This window comes from Anguilla anguilla, chromosome 2, assembly GCF_013347855.1.
Source record: "Anguilla anguilla isolate fAngAng1 chromosome 2, fAngAng1.pri, whole genome shotgun sequence".
Taxonomy (NCBI): Eukaryota; Metazoa; Chordata; class Actinopteri; order Anguilliformes; family Anguillidae; genus Anguilla; species Anguilla anguilla.
The window spans coordinates 65,646,214-65,664,036 of record NC_049202.1 but is presented as its reverse complement, the minus strand read 5'-3'; the positions used below and the strand labels follow the sequence as shown (position 1 = coordinate 65,664,036).

General features: G+C 53.8%; 1 protein-coding gene across 8 annotated transcripts in view; it reads right to left on the bottom strand.

Moving 5' to 3' along the window:
- Positions 1 to 596: 596 nt before the first annotated feature.
- The window catches only part of mrtfab (myocardin related transcription factor Ab), a 51,051-nt gene continuing 33,824 nt past the window's right edge, over positions 597 to 17,823 (bottom strand). For 4 of the 8 annotated variants that reach the window (XM_035404516.1, XM_035404517.1, XM_035404522.1 and 1 more), the window contains 16 exons: positions 17,041 to 17,106; positions 11,936 to 11,991; positions 11,243 to 11,318; positions 10,611 to 10,775; positions 9,596 to 9,747; positions 8,352 to 8,462; positions 7,879 to 8,126; positions 7,117 to 7,285; positions 6,579 to 6,995; positions 5,298 to 6,140; positions 4,827 to 5,033; positions 4,270 to 4,386; positions 2,482 to 2,634; positions 2,199 to 2,288; positions 1,472 to 1,532; positions 597 to 1,238 (listed from right to left, as the gene is read on the bottom strand). In XM_035404516.1, coding sequence (XP_035260407.1) covers positions 688 to 1,238; positions 1,472 to 1,532; positions 2,199 to 2,288; positions 2,482 to 2,634; positions 4,270 to 4,386; positions 4,827 to 5,033; positions 5,298 to 6,140; positions 6,579 to 6,995; positions 7,117 to 7,285; positions 7,879 to 8,126; positions 8,352 to 8,462; positions 9,596 to 9,747; positions 10,611 to 10,775; positions 11,243 to 11,318; positions 11,936 to 11,991; positions 17,041 to 17,106 — 3,482 coding nt within the window. In that variant the 3' untranslated portion in view covers positions 597 to 687. The other 4 variants (XM_035404518.1, XM_035404521.1, XM_035404520.1 and 1 more) reach the window with 4 other exon arrangements.

The following is a 17,823-nucleotide window of genomic DNA, read 5'->3' as shown; positions in this document are numbered from 1 at the left end:
GCAGAGTCAGAGACTAGAAGGCCAGCAGGCCTCATGTCTGTGTGGTCTAGGGGGGTCTAATGACTGGATTCAGTGCAAAATGCCGTGTGTGCAAATTACAGGGTTGGATCTACCCCGGGGAGTCTGGGAACCTCTGCAGGAGAGAGGCCGTGAGCGAGACTAGGGCTGGGTGATGAACCGTAAAGATAACAAGGGAATACTGTCGGATTAAAGATAAAATGACGAGTCTGTGAGTGTGAGTCTGTGAGTATGGGTCAGTGAGTATGGGTCTGTGAGTATGGGCCTGTATGAGTCTGTGAGTATGGGCCTGTATGAGTCTGTGAGTATGGGCCTGTATGAGTCTGTGAGTATGGGTCTGTGAGTATGGGCCTGTATGAGTCTGTGAGTATGAGTCTGTCTCTGTGAGTATGGGCCTGTATGAGTCTATGAGTATAAGTCTGTGAGTATGGGTCTGTGAGTATGGGCCTGTATGAGTCTGTGAGTATAAGTCTGTGAGTATGGGTCTGTGAGTATGGGCCTGTATGAGTCTGTGAGTATGGCTCTGTGAGTATGGGCCTGTATGAGTCTGTGAGTATGGGTCTGTGAGTATGAGTCTGTGAGTATGGCTCTGTGAGTATGGGCCTGTATGAGTCTGTGAGTGTGGGTCTGTGAGTGAGTGAGCCTGTAGGAAGATGGAGTTATGAAGGGCTATAGGCAGGACTCCCAGTGCAGCTGCAGGTCAGGGCTGTCCAAAAAGTCCACTGAAAAGACACTGGGGGGCATGTGGGAGCTGGGAGGGGCGGGCCCCACCCCCCCAGTGCCGTTCATGGTGATGTCCAGCCAGTCCATGCTGTCCAGAGCACCGTCACCGAAATCCAGTCCGGGGTGCTGGGGGGTGAAGCTCAGCTCGCAGGTGTCCATGGGGGTAGGGGGGTGGTCTAATATACTAGAAGTGCTCAGCATTTGGTTGTGGAGGTCGTCAATCAAAGTCAGCGGCCCGCCGGGCTCCACCCCTATCAGCGGCGCCCCCGTGGTGCTCTCCAGGAAGTCCTCCAGACGACCGTTTCCTGTCCCGCCCCCGTCTCCGGGCACGCTCGCCCCCGCAGTCTTTTCCGTGGGCCCCCGGGACGTCACGGATTCGGGAGGTGAAGGAGGCGAGGGGAGGAGCGTGGAGGGGGTGGGGGACGGGAGAGGGGCGCTGCCGGGATGCACGTTGGACAGGGATGGGTCAGGGTCTGCTTTGAGCCCTGATGACAGTTCTGAAGAGAAAAAGGAAGTTAGAGAGTTAAAGACATAAATCCCTGTGATGGACAGCGGGACATGCAAACAAGCTCGTTCTCTACAGGACTAATAAACCACTCAGTACGAGAAAAGCAGATTTGTGCTGAAGGGAACTGAGCCGCTACAGCAGACAGTCACAGCGCTAGCGACTGTGACCGCTCCTGTGCAGAAACTCAAACAGAGCCGTGGAGAACGTGGCGCTTTCCCTCACCTCCACTCTGGGTGAGGATGTCGAACAGATCGTCCATGTGCTGGCTACAGGAGCCGTTCCCCTGCAGAGAGGAACAGACGGGCGTCCGTTACCATGGGCACAGAACCCACCCCAACGCTGACATGGGCGCAGACTGACACAGAGGAAGAACAGAGCGCGTGTGAGAGCGAGAGAAGAGAGAGGGACAGTGAGATGGAGAGGTGCTGGTGGGGAGATGGAGAGGCGCTGGTGGTGAGATAGAGAGATGGAGAGATGGAGAGGTGCTGGTGGGGAGATGGAGAGATAGAGAGGTGCTGGTGGGGAGATGGAGAGATGGAGAGGTACTGCTGGTGAGATGGAGAGATGGAGAGATGGAGAGGTGCTGGTGGGGAGATGGAGAGATAGAGAGGTGCTGGTGGAGAGATGGAGTGATGGAGTGATGTAGAGATGCTGGTGGAGAGATGGTGAGATGGAGAGATGGAGAGGTGCTGGTGGAGAGATGGTGAGATGGAGAGATGAGAGATGGAGAGGTGCTGGTGGAGAGATAGAGAGATTGAGAGATGGAGAGGTGCTGGTGGAGTGATTGAGAGATGGAGAGATGGAGAGGTGCTGGTGGAGTGATGTAGAGATGCTGGTGGAGAGATGGTGAGATGGAGAGATAGAGAGATGGAGTGATGGAGAGGTGTTGGTGGAGAGATGGTGAGATAGAGAGATGGAGTGATGGAGAGGCGCTGGTGGTGAGGTGTACCTTGCGCTGTGAGGAGCTGGAGGTCTGTTTGGGGGCTGGGGAAGGAGGTTTGAACAGAGTGTGCTGATCAAGACCGGAGCTCCCCTCCCCCTGAATAACAGAGATATTAACTTAGTGTTACAATACACACTGCAACACAAAATAAACCACATTACCCATAAACACATTCAGGGCAAAACAAATCTATGAACAAAAGCAAATTAACACACACACACACGCACACACACAGCCACAGAACACAATGCTACAGGACAACTGAAATACACACACACACACAGCTTACAATCAGCTTGTGCGTGGGGGAGGAGGGGGTGTGGCCTCCAGAGGGAGCAGACTCATCGCTGAGAAAGAAAGCCTGCTGATTGGCTGGAGCAGAGAGAGATAAGCCCGCCTCCTGAGAGCTGCAGATCACCACGTGCAGTCCTGGCTTCTGTCCCTGGGAGAAATATAGAGAGTAAAAATCTTGTGCCAAACATCCACCACATGTACAATTCTTAGATGTTTCAGATGTTCTCATATGTGAGAATTGTTCCCTGAGATCTTACGCCGGGCACCCACCGCACGCGTCGCGTAAGCGTCGCGTAAGCAGCACGGCGAAGCAGCACGGCGCGACGCGTAGCGTGTCTCCACTGGTTCCGTTTGTGTCGCGCAAAGGCTTGCTTAAAGCTCTATATTCCTAGTAGCTCTCGCAGTCTGCAGTGGGCTTACATCGTGTATTTCACGTTTGTTCAGGACTTTTGATTATGGGTAAGTGAATACTTGGTGAGAGACCTTTTTCAGTCTGTTAATATGGTAATATTTTTTAACACATGTAAATACGTGAGAAAGTAAACGCTTTAAAGAATTACCATAAGCTTAAATCGCAACGTAGCCTACATAATAATCAATCTCAAACTGCATTAATTTATTTGCTTGGTTAACAAGCGTGCCAACTTTATGAAAAATATGTAATGATCATAATAATAATAATAATAATAATAATAATAATGATCATAATAATAACAATAATAAATAATCCGTAATCAACCATTGGGAATTCCCGTGTCGTCTTGTCATTCACGTCAAAACGTGTATAGGATCAGATTTAGTAAAATCAGCTAATCATCAAAAAGATAGCGTAACAGTTTAATCTTGAAGGGACATGAACACCACAACGCCATGAACACCGTAAGCTTTGAAGTACAAGTGCAATAAAGGCTTGCTTACAACTTCATTTATAAAATAGGTGCATTTTCATCGGCAAGACCACTAAATAATCTGATTTTTTAAAGCTCTGTGGATTATCTGATTTTTATTAACAAGCCCTTTTTGAAAGCACGGCGAACGAAGACATCGGAGAAGTCAAATAGACTGAGCAACGGTTGGTTAAACTGCCTTCCAACACTTGAGCTAACAAACCGCTGCTCGGTGCATTCACTTCTACATCATTCAATAGGCTACGTCTTTCTGTGGTGTATTTTCAAACTTATCCCACCCCCTCCGCAAAATAAGATAGCGAAACTAAGTTTGCCTTTTCCCCAGGTTCCAGTTTTTTTTTCTTTTTTTCTGCAAGGACAATACAAAAACGAAAAGGCTTGTATTTATTTAGCTGCTTATAAAATATCTGGGAGGGAACTAGGCACACATCCCCAGTAAGATAAGGATGAAATATAAATCAGAGCATGTATACCTAGCATTTTAAAGCATATTTCTATTTATAAACAGGCGACCGTGACGCGCGACAAGCCGGAAAAATAGAACAGAAGCGAAAAACTACGCTTCAGTTCGCTTGTTTCGCGCGAGCTTCGCAGCCGGTTCGCGACGCGTTCGCATCTGGTGGAGACGACGTCGCCCGCTGCCGTTGTAACAACAGTACTTCAACTACGCTTCAGTTACGCGCGTAATATGCACGTAGTACGCTCGCGGTCGATACGCGTGCGGTGGGTGCCCGGCTTTAAACTAAGATGGGCAGAAAATGAAAATTAACGCTGCAATACCAGCTCTGGAACTAAAGCCATTTTCTCCACAAACCTGTGTAAAGTTTCAGACAACAGTCAACATCTATTGTGCAAAGCCTCCATCTTGATTCTACCTTTCTGATTGGCTGAGTGACGAGACCTGGCTGCCGCGGCTGTTTTGATTGGCTGTCCATGCTGGCAGGCTGAGAGGCTGATTGGGCAGGGATTTTACTGGGGGAGGAGTGTAGACTCTGATAGGGTGAAACAATGAAAAACAAATGGGCAACCAGTGGGGAAAAAAAAAGAATGTAATAACTTAAACACATTTCTACTCCGTTCTTTTTCAAGCTTTTAATATTGAATACATTTACCCATAATATAACCACTATATGCCTTTTATATGCAGTACCCATTACACACTCATTGTATATAGATTATATACCCATTATATACCTTTCTATACCCATCTTATACCCATTATATTTCCATTATATACCCATCACGCTCCCATTAGAGTATATACTCATCATATACCCGTTATATACCCAATCATATCTGTAGGCCTGCCCCATCACTGCAGCAGCCTGCTTTGTGTCTGTGCACTCCCTCCAGCACAGAAGAGCACAGAGTAATATCACAGGTCCTCCCTCCTCAGATTTGGCCAGTGTTGCGCTTCAGAAGGCCAGGTTACCTGCAGTGTGATGCGGCTGGTAGCCTTTCCCTGCGAGGACCCGTTACGCTGACCCTCCGCGTCGCGACTGGTCACCGCGATCAGGTAGTGGTTGCCGTTGCTGTCGGTCACCAGGGTTGGGGCGGGATGCATCTTGAGGAGGTCCAATGAGAACGAGGGGGAGGGGTCTGGGGAACCAGACTGTGAACTGTGGAACACTGGGGACACCTGGAAAAGAAAATGGCAGAAAGGTGTTTAAAAAGACATCCTGAGAGAGCCAGAAACGACAGTAAACAGCAGCCACTCTGGAGGGTAACATGTAGAACATGTAATTAACTCAAGGGATCTTTCCCAAGACTGACACCTGTAATATAATAATATGTTAGCCTGACGTTTAGCGGATTCCAAACTTGAACAGCTAAACTGAGCGGAACCAGAGAAAGGCGTTCCTGGCTTCTGTAGCAGAGACACGAGCAGAGGAACACGTCTGACCTGCTCAGACTGCGACGGCCTCTTCTGCTTCTGCTGGCCCTGCTGCAGGAGCAACTGCTGGAGCTTCCGCTCTGATTGGTCACCTGGCCTCTGCTTGAGCTGCTGCTCTGATTGGTCACCTGGCCTCTGCTGGAGCTGCCGCTCTGATTGGTCACCTGGCCTCTGCTGGCGCTGCTTCTCTGATTGGTCGTCCGACCTCTGCTGATGCTGCCGCTCTGATTGGTCACTCGGCATCTGCTGGAGCTGGAGCTGCCGCTCCGATTGGTCACTCGACCTCTGCTGCAGCTGGAGCTGCTGCTGTGATTGGTCGCCTGGCCTCTGCTGCAGCTGCAGCTGCAGCTTCTGCCGAGATTGGTCGCCCAGCCTCTGCTGCAGCTGCCGCTGTGATTGGTCGCCCGGCCTCTGCTGCACCTGAGTCTGCCGCTGTGATTGGTTGCCCGGCCTCTGCCGCAGCTGCAGCTGCCGCTGTGACTGGTCGCCCGGCCTCTGCTGCAGCTGGAGGACGGTCTGCATCGGCTGTGCCTCCTGCCGCGCCTCCTCCACCCTCGGCTCCGCCTCCTCTTTGACCGCCGCCCCGCCCGCGTCCCCGGGGGGCTCGTCCTTGACGGGCGCGTGGGCCCCGCCCCTCTTGCCCTGCTCCAGCTGCGAGCGCAGGGTCTCCACCAGGCGCTGCTTCTGCAGCAGCATGCGCGTCAGCTCCTCGATCTGCTTGTCCTTCTCCTGCAGCATCTGGTCTTTGTCCAGCGAGCCCGCCGCCGGGGCAGAGGCATGCTGGGATAGCAGGCAGGCGCTCTCCCTCTGTGGGGAGGGGTGCAGGCGCGGCTGGGTGAGAGGGGAGCTGACCTGCTCAGAAAGGAGACAGCAGACACTTCACAAACTGACCCATAAAGAGACAAAAAACAAAAGCATCAAGATAATCAATGTTTTTTTGAAGGTGATGACTACCATTTCTCATGATTCTAGCAAATATTGACTCTTTGACTGTTTGTTTGCAGGTGTCACAAATACATTACTGGTCTTATTACCTTATGGCATCTTAAAATACTGCATTTTTCCTAGTTTAAATTCCCTCCCATGCTTATTGTTGTTTCTCTGAATTCTCGAGACTACGGTAATTTGGCAGCAAACAAACGGACCCTGGAGGACAATGAAGATCTACCTGAAGCGTACTGGAAAGCTTTTTGTTTCTGTACTTTACTCTCTAATCGTTCTAGTCTCACCGAATCCTCACTAAATCCCAGTCAGCTGCTGCACTTTGTTAGCAGTGGGGAAAAGCCCTACCGTTTCCCCAAACACGTCCCCGTTACAGCTGCTCTCATCCAGGCTCATCCCCGGGCATGAGCGCTCCGAGTAGGTGGGCGACAACGGCGGGGAAGAACTTGTGCTGCCGAAGTGCATTATGGGATTTGGAGTCCCAGCTGTGACCATCGCCGGCGAGCTCGCTAAACTCAAGCCCCTCTCTCCTGACTGGTGGAAGAAGGGGGCGTTCCCATGGGAAGGGGAGGAGCCAGCAGGCTGGGTGTGCTGATGCTGCTGTTGGGGTAGGGATTTTTTCGGGGTGCTGCTCCCGGACATCCCTCCTGCGGCCGCCGCACCCCCGCTCTGCTCCTGGTAGTTCCTCAGCCTCTCGATGAGGTCGTTCTTGGTGCCCGACACGTGCAAACTGCGCAGCTTGAGCTCCTGTTTCAGCTCAGCCACCTGGAGGTGAGAGTGATCGCAGCAGAGCGTCAGGACCTTTTCTCTCATGACACTAAATTATACTCATCTCTTAAAATACATCAAACATGTCTGGCTGCTTCTGCAATATTTTATGGCACACCTTTAACTCATCCAGGTTAGGAGGCAAAGTTCCTGGTTTGGCCCCTCCCACGGGAGCCTGGCTTTGACGGCTCAGGCCACTTTGATTGGACGAGGCTGTGGATGGGGTGGGTGCATTCCGTGACTGGGAGGGGCTGGTGTTTGTGGAAGACTGCAGATCTCCCGAGGGTCTGGCAGGGGAGAGATGGGAACAGAACAGTGTTACTAAACCAACACTCAAGCACACAATCTGCTCAGATGGGGCAAGCAGCTCGGTCGCAAAAGAGGCAGTGAGAACTAGTTAGACACAGACACAGGCAGGATGGAGTGGTAGTCATAGAGACAGACTCACTTGGGCGGGGCGGGCAGGATGGTGTGGTAGTCATAGAGACAGACTCACTTGGGTGGGGCGGGCAGGATGGTGTGGTAGTCATAGAGACAGACTCACTTGGGCGGGGCGGGCAGGATGGTGTGGTAGTCATAGAGACAGACTCACTTGGGCAGGGCGGGCAGGATGGTGTGGTAGTCATAGAGACAAACTCACTTGGGCGGGGCGGGCAGGATGGTGTGGTAGTCATAGAGACAGACTCACTTGGGCGGGGCGGGCAGGATGGTGTGGTAGTCATAGAGACAGACTCACTTGGGCGGGGTGGGCAGGATGGTGTGGTAGTCATAGAGACAGACTCACTTGGGCGGGGTGGGCAGGATGGTGTGGTAGTCATAGAGACAGACTCACTTGGGCGGGGTGGGCAGGATGGTGTGGTAGTCATAGAGACAGACTCACTTGGGCGGGGCAGGCAGGATGGTGTGGTAGTTGTAGTGCTGCTGCTGCTGGTTGATGATCTGCAGCTGCAGGAAGAGCTGCTGCTGGTGCAGGATTTGGGCGTAGGAGTCGTCCATCTGAGGGGGGGGCTCGCGCTCGGCCTTCTGGTCCGGGGGGATGTACTGGTGGTACTTGAGCTTCCTCACCTTGGGCTTGCTGTCCTTGGGCCTCTTGGAGCGCTGGGACGTCCGGTCCGAGCTGCACCTGGACTGCAGGCAGGCAGGAGGACAGGGGCGGGACGGTCAGCTGACCCCAGCGCTACGGAACGCTAACAGTGCAGTCAGTACAGACCCGTCCCGCAGCAGCAGCGGGACAGACGGACACAGAGGCGCGCCGCGTCTCGTAAGAGAGGGAGAGAGAAGCGCTCGTATCCAGGGAACAGGAAGGGAGGCATGGAAACGGGAATACCGCGCTGCTGCTGAGCGCTCGCTCACCTTGGTAACCCCGGCGGAGGGGCGGGACCCTGTCCTAGCCGTTGTGCCATTGGTCAGCCTGTGAGGGAGGGAGGGCTCAGAGGCGGAGAGGAGAGGGCTCTGTGAGAGAAACTGCAGAGATGCAGTGAGAGAGCGGTTAGGACGCTGTGAGTGTGCACGAGTGCGTGTGCGCATGTGTGTGTGTGTGTGTGTGCACGTTCCTGAACACGTGTGCATACATGTGCGTGTGTGGGTATGTACCTGTGTGAGGGGGAGGGGCATTAATCTGTTTGGAGGAGAGTGATCATACCTGTGTGTGGGTGTGTATATGAACCTGTGTCGGGGAGGGGGGTGTATGTACCTGTGTTGGGGAGGGGGGTGTACGTACCTGTGTCGGGGAGGGGGGGTGTGGGGGAGGGGGGGTGTATGTACCTGTGTCGGGGAGGGGGGGTGTGTTTGTACCTGTGTTGGGGAGGGGGGGTGTGTATGTACCTGTGTCGGGGAGGGGGTGTGTATGTACCTGTGTCGGGGAGGGGGTGTGTGTATGTACCTGTGTCAGGGAGGGGGGTGTATGTACCTGTGTTGGGGAGGGGGGGTGTGTATGTACCTGTGTTGGGGAGGGGGAGTGTGTATGTACCTGTGTCGGGGAGGGGGGTGTATGTACCTGTGTCGGGGAGGGGGGGTGTGTATGTACCTGTGTTGGGGAGGGGGTGTGTATGTACCTGTGTCGGGGAGGGGGGTGTATGTACCTGTGTTGGGGAGGGGGGGTGTGTATGTACCTGTGTTGGGGAGGGGGGGTGTGTATGTACCTGTGTCGGGGAGGGGGGTGTATGTACCTGTGTCGGGGAGGGGGGGTGTTCGTACCTGTGTTGGGGAGGGGGGGTGTATGTACCTGTGTCGGGGAGGGGGGGTGTATGTACCTGTGTCGGGGAGGGGGGGTGTGTATGTACCTGTGTCGGGGAGGGGGGTGTATGTACCTGTGTCGGGGAGGGGGGGTGTGTATGTACCTGTGTCGGGGAGGGGGGGTGTATGTACCTGTGTCGGGGAGGGGGGGTGTGTATGTACCTGTGTCAGGGAGGGGTGTGTATGTACCTGTGTTGGGGAGGGGGGGTGTGTATGTACCTGTGTTGGGGAGGGGGGGTGTGTATGTACCTGTGTCGGGGAGGGGGGGTGTATGTACCTGTGTTGGGGAGGGGGGGTGTATGTACCTGTGTCGGGGAGGGGGGGTGTGTATGTACCTGTGTCGGGGAGGGGGGTGTATGTACCTGTGTCGGGGAGGGGTTGCTGCTGTGAGCCAGCACGTCTGGGGGCGAGGGTAGGGAGGCGTGTCCCAGTGGTGAGCAGTGATTGGCCGGCTGGTCGGGGGAGAGGGCGTCGCTGCTGTCCTCGTCCAGTGAAGAGCTCTCCCCGGCCCCCTCTGAAAGAGACGGACGGAAACACAGGCGTTACCACGGCGACTCCATCGCGGTCACAGCCTGACTGCCTGCAGTGGCGGAGGCTGCTGCGAGCAGCCGCTGATAAAGTTCACAAAGTTCCCTTTATCACCCGCAAGCGTGCGTCAGTGGAACCTGCACCTGCAGTCTGTCAGCTCTGCCTGGACTTTCCTAATCCTGCTACTTCTCAGCACAAGCAGCCAGCGCCACATGTCTGAACATTCAGACATTCATAAATCAGCATGACTCAGGTTAGCACAGCACGGCATGGCAGCCGCCTGAGAGCACGTTTCACTGCACGGTTACATACCTGCTGAGCTGGGAGCACACATTTAGCCTGCCTGCGATGCTGTGTTTGAGGCTGCAGGACACTGATCTGGGTACAGCGGTTACCTGTGTTTGCTGTGTTTGAGGCTGCAGGACACTGATCTCAGTACAGCGGTTACCTGTGTTTGCTGTGTTTGAGGCTGCAGCTCACTGATCTCAGTACAGCGGTTACCTGCGATGCTGTGTTTGAGGCTGCAGGGCACTGATCTGGGTACAGCGGTTACCTGCAATGCTGTGTTTGAGGCTGCAGGACACTGATCTGGGTACAGCGGTTACCTGTGTTTGCTGTGTTTGAGGCTGCAGGACACTGATCTGGGTACAGCGGTTACCTGTGTTTGCTGTGTTTGAGGCTGCAGGACACTGATCTCAGTACAGCGGTTACCTGCGATGCTGTGTTACCTGCGATGCTGTGTTTGAGGCTGCAGAACACTGATCTGGGTACAGTGGTTACCTGCGATGCTGTGTTACCTGCGATGCTGTGTTTGAGGCTGCAGAACACTGATCTGGGTACAGTGGTTACCTGCGATGCTGTGTTTGAGGCTGCAGTGGAGGACGGGCAGGATGTTCTTCTGGATGAGCTCTATGGGCCCGGGCCGGTGGGAGATTTTGTCGTTGAGGTTGTCCGCCAGCCGCGCCCGTTTCAGCTTCAGCTGTTTGGCCTGGAGGGAGGGCTCCGCGGACGTCTCTGGGAAAAAGAAACGAAACGAAACAAAACGAAACGGCGCCAAGGGAACAGGGGTCAGAAGAACAGCCAAAACAGCCGGACAAACACAGCCTAAACAGACCTCAACAGAGTCCTCAACCACAGCCAGGAGGAAACGGATGGGCTGGCACTCTAAAGCTTCCTGCAAAAAGCACTTTACAAATACAATTGATTTGATTTGATGATTGGAGTTCGCTTAGCATGCCACATCAGAACATAATAAAACAATGTTGAGAACAAGCCATTAAGCCCATCTAACGGTCCAGAGATATCCGCCATGACAGAGTCTGCACTTATCAGACACACTTCTGACACGAATAATACTAATGCAGGGAAAACAACTGCAGAGGGACAAGCAGCTTCTGTGCATCTCAATGAAGAGATTTTACATCAGCCTCCAGATGCAGTTCAGTGTTCCTCAGGAAGGGGGCGTAGTTGTGGCCACTCACCTTCCAATATGTGCATCCTCACAAGCTCCGACCTCTCAGGCCGACTTTTGATCTTCCTCTTCAGGTAGTCTTCCGTCTGGGGAAGAGGGATGGAGGGAGAGGGAGGGGGAGAAAGAGATAGAGCGAGAGAGAGAGAGAGAGGGAGAGAGAGAGAGAAAGGAAGGGAAAGAGAGAGAGAGGTAGTCATTGAGTGATGCAATAACAAAGTAGTTTCGCTAATGCTCATTAGGAGGTAAAGTTTGAGCGAGGACAATCAGAGTGTCACAATGTTCCACGCCAGGTACTTCAGAGTCCTTAAAGAAAGAGTGTGTGTGTGCGTGTGTGTGTGTGTGTGTGTGCGCTTGTGTGTGTGCGTGTTTTTGTGTGTGCATGTGCATGTGTTTGTGTTCATGTGTGTGTGTGCATGTGTGTTCATGTGAGAGTGTGTTTGTGTGAGTGTGTGTGTGCGTGCGTGTGTGTGCGCGTGTTTTTGTGTGTGCATGTGCATGTGTTTGTGTTCATGTGTGTGTGTGCATGTGTTTGTGTGCGCGTGTGCATGTGTTTGTGTGTTCATGTGAGAGTGTTTGTGTGTGCATGTGCGTGTGTTCATGTGTGAGTGAGTGTGTGCGTGCATTTGCGTGTGTGTGTGTGTGTGTGTGTGTGTGTGTGTGCATGATCGTGCACAGGAGGGTAAAAGCTGAAGGGAGGACTCACTCTTGCTCGCTCGAGGCTTCTTCTCTGTTCGTGAAAGGCAGCAGGACTTTTCAGCGCTGCAGACAGAAAGAGAGAAGTCAGTACAAACACACACACGCGCGCGCACGTACACTGACACACACACATGCATGCGCACACACACACACACAAACACGCGCACGCACGCGCACACACACACACACACACACACACACATACACACACATTTGCACACATATACACATGCACACACAGATGGTCAGGCACAGTGTCAAGGGGAACAAACTGTCAAAGCAGAACTGACTTCATGACCCAAATGCCTCACAAGCTGTTAACTTCTTCCACAAAAGACCGCCTCGCTCCACTGTGCTATGAGAAACGTTTATCCTAAGGCCTGCGATCGCCGACCAGCGGCCCACAGCGTCAGCTCCAGCAGAACAGCCTGAAACAGAAACCAGCCGCTCGCTCCACGAAACAGCAGTGAGAAACGAACCCCAGCGCTGATTCACAGCATCATGAAGTAACGATGAGGTTAAATCGGAAGAATAAGCTTTGGGGAACTGAAGAATAAAAAAAGCGGTTCTCAAAATGTTTTTTGCCCGTGGAAAGCACGAACAACTGTGAAGACCTCCGTGATGCACACACGCACATAAACAGAATAAAATGTGCACACTGCAATGCATAATAACTTGCAATCATAAAAAGGACGGGTGCAGCTGTTTGTATGCAATTCAGCCCTTCAATGACAACCCGCCCAACAAACCAGCCAGCAACACAATGCAAATGCAAATTACACCAACGTGGAACGGACATCCGGAGGAGTTCTCCACCGACCAGAGTTTAAGCTGCACCATCCTTTACTCAGCCCCAGCGGCGAGAGGCCTCCAGGCCTGCAAAAGGACCCACAGCCCGGGGGGTAGAAATCCAAACGGCCCCAGCACACACGGAGCTCCATACGAGGGACCGCAGGTCCTCACAGGAGAAGTGTTCTCACACGGAGCTCCATACGAGGGACCGCAGGTCCTCACAGGAGAAGTGTTCTCACACGGAGCTCCGTACGAGGAACTGCAGGTCCTCACAGGTGAAGTGTTCACACACGGAGCTCCGTAGGAGGGACTGCAGGTCCTCACAGATGAAGTGTTCACACACGGAGCTCCGTAGGAGGGACCGCGTGTCCTCACAGGTGAAGTGTTCACAGACGGAGCTCCGTAAGAGGGACCGCGTGTCCTCACAGGCAGAAAGAACACAAACAGAACTGCTATGTTTCCAACCACGCAGCGTCAGAAATGGGAACAGAAGAGTGACCTTCCGACATACTTCCTCTGTTACGTAAGCGCGTCGGCCAGGTCGTCCGGAGGAGCACACGCCCTCCGGCCGAACCCCGCCCGACCGTTGGGCGTGACGCAACGCCCCTGTGCTGAGAAGGGCCTGACGAAACCGGCGGGGGGGGAGGGGGGGGTCTTACAGCACGGCGGCTCCTGGCCCGGCTCCGCCTGCGGGCGGCGTTGCTAAGCTACGGTTACCGTGCCGCCATTCTGACCAGGGGGGTGGGGGCGTGGGGGGGGGGGGGGGGCTTCTGGATCCAAATCCCAGGAGGGGCGCTGCTATCGCAACGCTGAGCCTGACGCCCAGGTCGGAACTCCTGTGTTCTGGAGGGGCGCAGATGATGCGGAGGTGAGTCACAGGGACACACAGGCCAGAGGCAGATTACATAACAAACCACCTGCTTGAGCAACGCGTCGGCTTCACAAGGCAGGGGCAGTATTTACACTGAGTACGCCGCCCAAAATGCATCCCACAGCCTTTCGCCAGTCATAACCGTCACAACTCAAACCCAAAATAGAGTCTACCAAAATGAGCAAAACACCGCGCCCAGCGCTCTGAGAAACAGTGTCCTGTGCCGTGAAGAAGCATTCTCCCCCTTCCTGATTTCCTCTTTTATTGCATTCTGTGTCATACCGAGTGGTTTCAGATCTTTATACAAAATGAAATATTATACACAAAGGGGACCTGAGTAAACACTGAACAAATTTTTACCCTTACACACACACACACACACACACACCCTGCTTCTCTCCATTCCCCATTCCGCTTCCGCTGTGGAGGAGAGAAACCGCCGGTCTCCCAAACCCACAGACAGCGCGGTGCAGGCCCGACGTCCTCCCGAGTCACACCTGACCCCGAGGTCCCCGGGAGGAGGTCTCACACCGCGTGACCCCGGAACCCACAGGTCCCCACAGGGAGGGGGAAACGGGGGAAAAAGCAGAACGCGCCGCGCCGCACACGCACGAGGCCGAACGTGCTCCTGCACCCGGGGGGGGGGGCCTGAAATGACCGCATCACAAGGGCCTTCTTCCACAGACGAGCGGCCCCCCGCAGGGACACACGCCGGACGCAGGACGACCCCCCCGCTCGCCGCCTCCCCCCCTTTCACACCCAGCCGTGAGCAAGGCGGCTCCCTCCACTGCGCCGACACGCTCGCCGCCGGCCGCGCCGTGAAGCGCGCGCCAAGAGAAGGAGCGAATACGTCCACTTCCTGGTCGGCCGGACCTAACTGAGAAAAAAGGCAAAATGCAAACCAAAGTCCTTCAGCTCAACGGAATCCCTGTAAACTCCTGACGTTTTCAGGATGAATGGCAAATTTCTTTTTTTTGTCACCAAAACGTCCTAATGCTCATTCCCCATCTGTTTGCATCCTGCTTTTTGGAAAGGTTCAGGGTGTTTCCCTCCAGAGGTGGCGATTTCACAAGCTCCCGTATGAGTCCACATCCTCCTCCTGCTCCTCCTCTCCTCCTCGCTCTCAGAGGAGGCGCAGTATGAACACACGTCCTGCAGGGCCTTGTGTAAGAGGAGCTCGTAATACACCACCACAACCTGGGGGGGGGTGGCTCACAGGTACTCAGGATAGTTTTCGGAGTTGAGGGTAAAGCAGGGTTCAAAGGTCAGGAGTCATAGTTCCTGGCTATTCATGGGGAACTACAGTGACCGTGCTTCCTCCTTCAATTTGAACATTAATTAATAAAAACAAGAAGTGGAATTATAAGGGGAAGCTTCGGGTCTACCTGAGAAGTGACCATGTGACCATCTCTGTGAGCGAGGTCCTCTAGAGCTACACAGCTGACTCTCTAGAGCTACACATCTGTCCCTCCAGAGCTACAGAGATGTCCCTCTAGAGCTACACAGCTGACTCTCTAGAGCTACACAGCTGACTCTCTAGAGCTACACAGCTGTCCCTCTAGAGCTACACAGCTGACTCTCTAGAGCTACACAGCTGTCCCTCTAGAGCTACACAGCTGACTCTCTAGAGCTACACAGCTGACTCTCTAGAGCTACACAGCTGTCCATCTAGAGCTACACAGCTGACTCTCTAGAGCTACACAGCAGTCCCTCTAGAGCTACACATCTGTCCCTCCAGAGCTACAGAGATGTCCCTCTAGAGCACAAGTGTCAAACTCCAGTCCTGGAGGGCCGCAGTGTCTGCTGGTTTTCGGGATGTTGTTAGCACATGCGGTTCATTAAAGTCACTGATTGGCTAAGGAATCCACACACCTTGTTCTCAAGGCCTTAACTGGCAGCTGACTGAAAGGATAACACAAAAACCTGCAGGCACTGCGGCCCCCTTAGGATTCAGTTTGACGCCACTGCTCTAGAGCTACACAGCTAACTCTCTAGAGCTACACAGCTGACTCTCTAGAGCTACACAGCTGTCCCTCTAGAGCTACACAGCTGACTCTCTAGAGCTACACAGCAGTTCCTCTAGAGCTACACATCTGTCCCTCCAGAGCTACAGAGATGTCCCTCTAGAGCTACACAGCTGACTCTCTAGAGCTACACAGCTGACTCTCTAGAGCTACACAGCTGTCCATCTAGAGCTACACAGCTGACTCTCTAGAGCTACACAGTTGACTCTCTAGAGCTACACAGCTGTCCCTCTAGAGCCACACATCTGTCCCTCCAGAACTACAGAGATGTCCCTCTAGAGCTACAGAGCGCCGCCATCTCTCCTCACACCGCGGCTCTTCCCCCCGTCTCTCAGAGGTAGCAGCGTGCGGTTAGCGTAGGTGAAATGAGCCCAACTGCCACATCGGCCCCGCAGTTGCGTAAGCCCAGCGGAGCAGGAAGCGCAGTTCTGTTATGACTGCAACCGGCCGGGATCCTGCCTGCGGCGCGCACGGCCGCCGCGAGCGTTTAGCAAGAGCCGCTGTTGCCAAACACAGGCCCGTCTAACGAAGCGAACAGACCGGTACGCCGCCATCGTCGCAAGGCCACCGCGCACCAAACAGCCGACGGTAGCCACGGCAACACGGCCGGTCAGTGAAACAGCTGCTTTGGAAACAGCAGCCGACCAATTTCTGTTTGTACTGCGTGCGAGGCCTGACTTGGGCCTCACTAACCCGTCCTCCAGCAGAACCAGAGTCCTGTAAAGAGCAAGTCCTCAATGAATTAATACAGGCCTCCATTATCACGACAGGGGAGGTCCTGTACTGTACTGTGCTGTGCTGCTGCTCGCGCTCGATTGGAGGACAGGCAGCTTGAAAGGGAAGACCGAGCTGTTATTGTGGTCTCAACAGAACAGCCTTTAACACAGCTCTAAGTGATAGAGATCGTCTCTCAGAAGCACCTTCAAACGGATACGAGCACAACCAAACAAATTTCCCTGCGCCAACACACACGCAAGACACACGCAAACGCGGGCACACACACACACACACGCCACACTTTCAGTTTGTGTGCGCTGTAACCAATGAAGTAAATCCCCAGCAAGTCAGCGTAAATTCAAATGAAACTGAACACCTACCCACAGCGTTTCTGCAATGGCATCACAATGTTACCCAACGTCTGGGACAAAACCACAGCAAAAAGCAAAAAGACTGATAAAACAATGGCTGCCACTGCAGGTGGTGAGTGTATGTATGTAGGCTATATGCGTGTGTGTGTGTGTGTGTGTGTGTGTTTGTGTGAGACAGAGTTAGAGCCAGTGCGTGCATGTGTGCCTTGGTGTGTGTGTGTGAGAGAGTTTTTGTGTTTATGTGTGTGTGTGTGTGTGTGTGTGAGAGTTTGAATCAGAGAGTTACTGCGACCTGAGGGGAGGAAGATGAAGGTGCGGGAGTACGAAGGGCACTCACGTGGCATGATTCCCTGGCTGGCCAGCTCCTCGCGGGTTCGTCTCTGCTGGAGTCTGAGCTGGAGGACTGCATGAGGGAGAGAGCAGAGCAGGAGACCAGCTGAGAGAGGAGAGAGCAGAGCAGGAGACAGGCTGAGAGAGGAGAGACTCAGAGCAGGAGACAGGCTGAGAGAGGAGAGACTCAGAGCAGGAGACCAGCGGAGAGAGGAGAGACTCAGAGCAGGAGACAGGCTGAGAGAGGAGAGACTCAGAGCAGGAGACAGGCTGAGAGAGGAGAGACTCAGAGCAGGAGACAGGCTGAGAGAGGAGAGACTCAGAGCAGGAGACAGGCTGAGAGAGGAGAGACTCAGAGCAGGAGACAGGCTGAGAGAGGAGAGACTCAGAGCAGGAGACAGGCTGAGAGAGGAGAGACTCAGAGCAGGAGACAGGCTGAGAGAGGAGAGACTCAGAGCAGGAGACAGGCTGAGAGAGGAGAGACTCCCCGGTCACCCTAACACACGGGACAGACAGACGGGTGCTACGCACTCCTCCTCTCATGCGCTCCCTCCATCGCTCTGAGAGGCTCATCGCTGGCCAGGGGAGGAGAGTCAGGGGGTGGGGCGGCTGTCTCACACTTCCCCTTTATTCCGTTTCTCAAAACAAAAACTCAACACATTTTTTTTTTCTGACATTTTTAGCTTTTCTGTGGCTGTGCTACCCCTTTTTCAGAGAGAGAGAGAGAGAGAGAGAGAGAGAGAGAGAGAGAGAGAGAGAGAGGGAGAGAGAGAGAGAGAGAGAGAGAGAG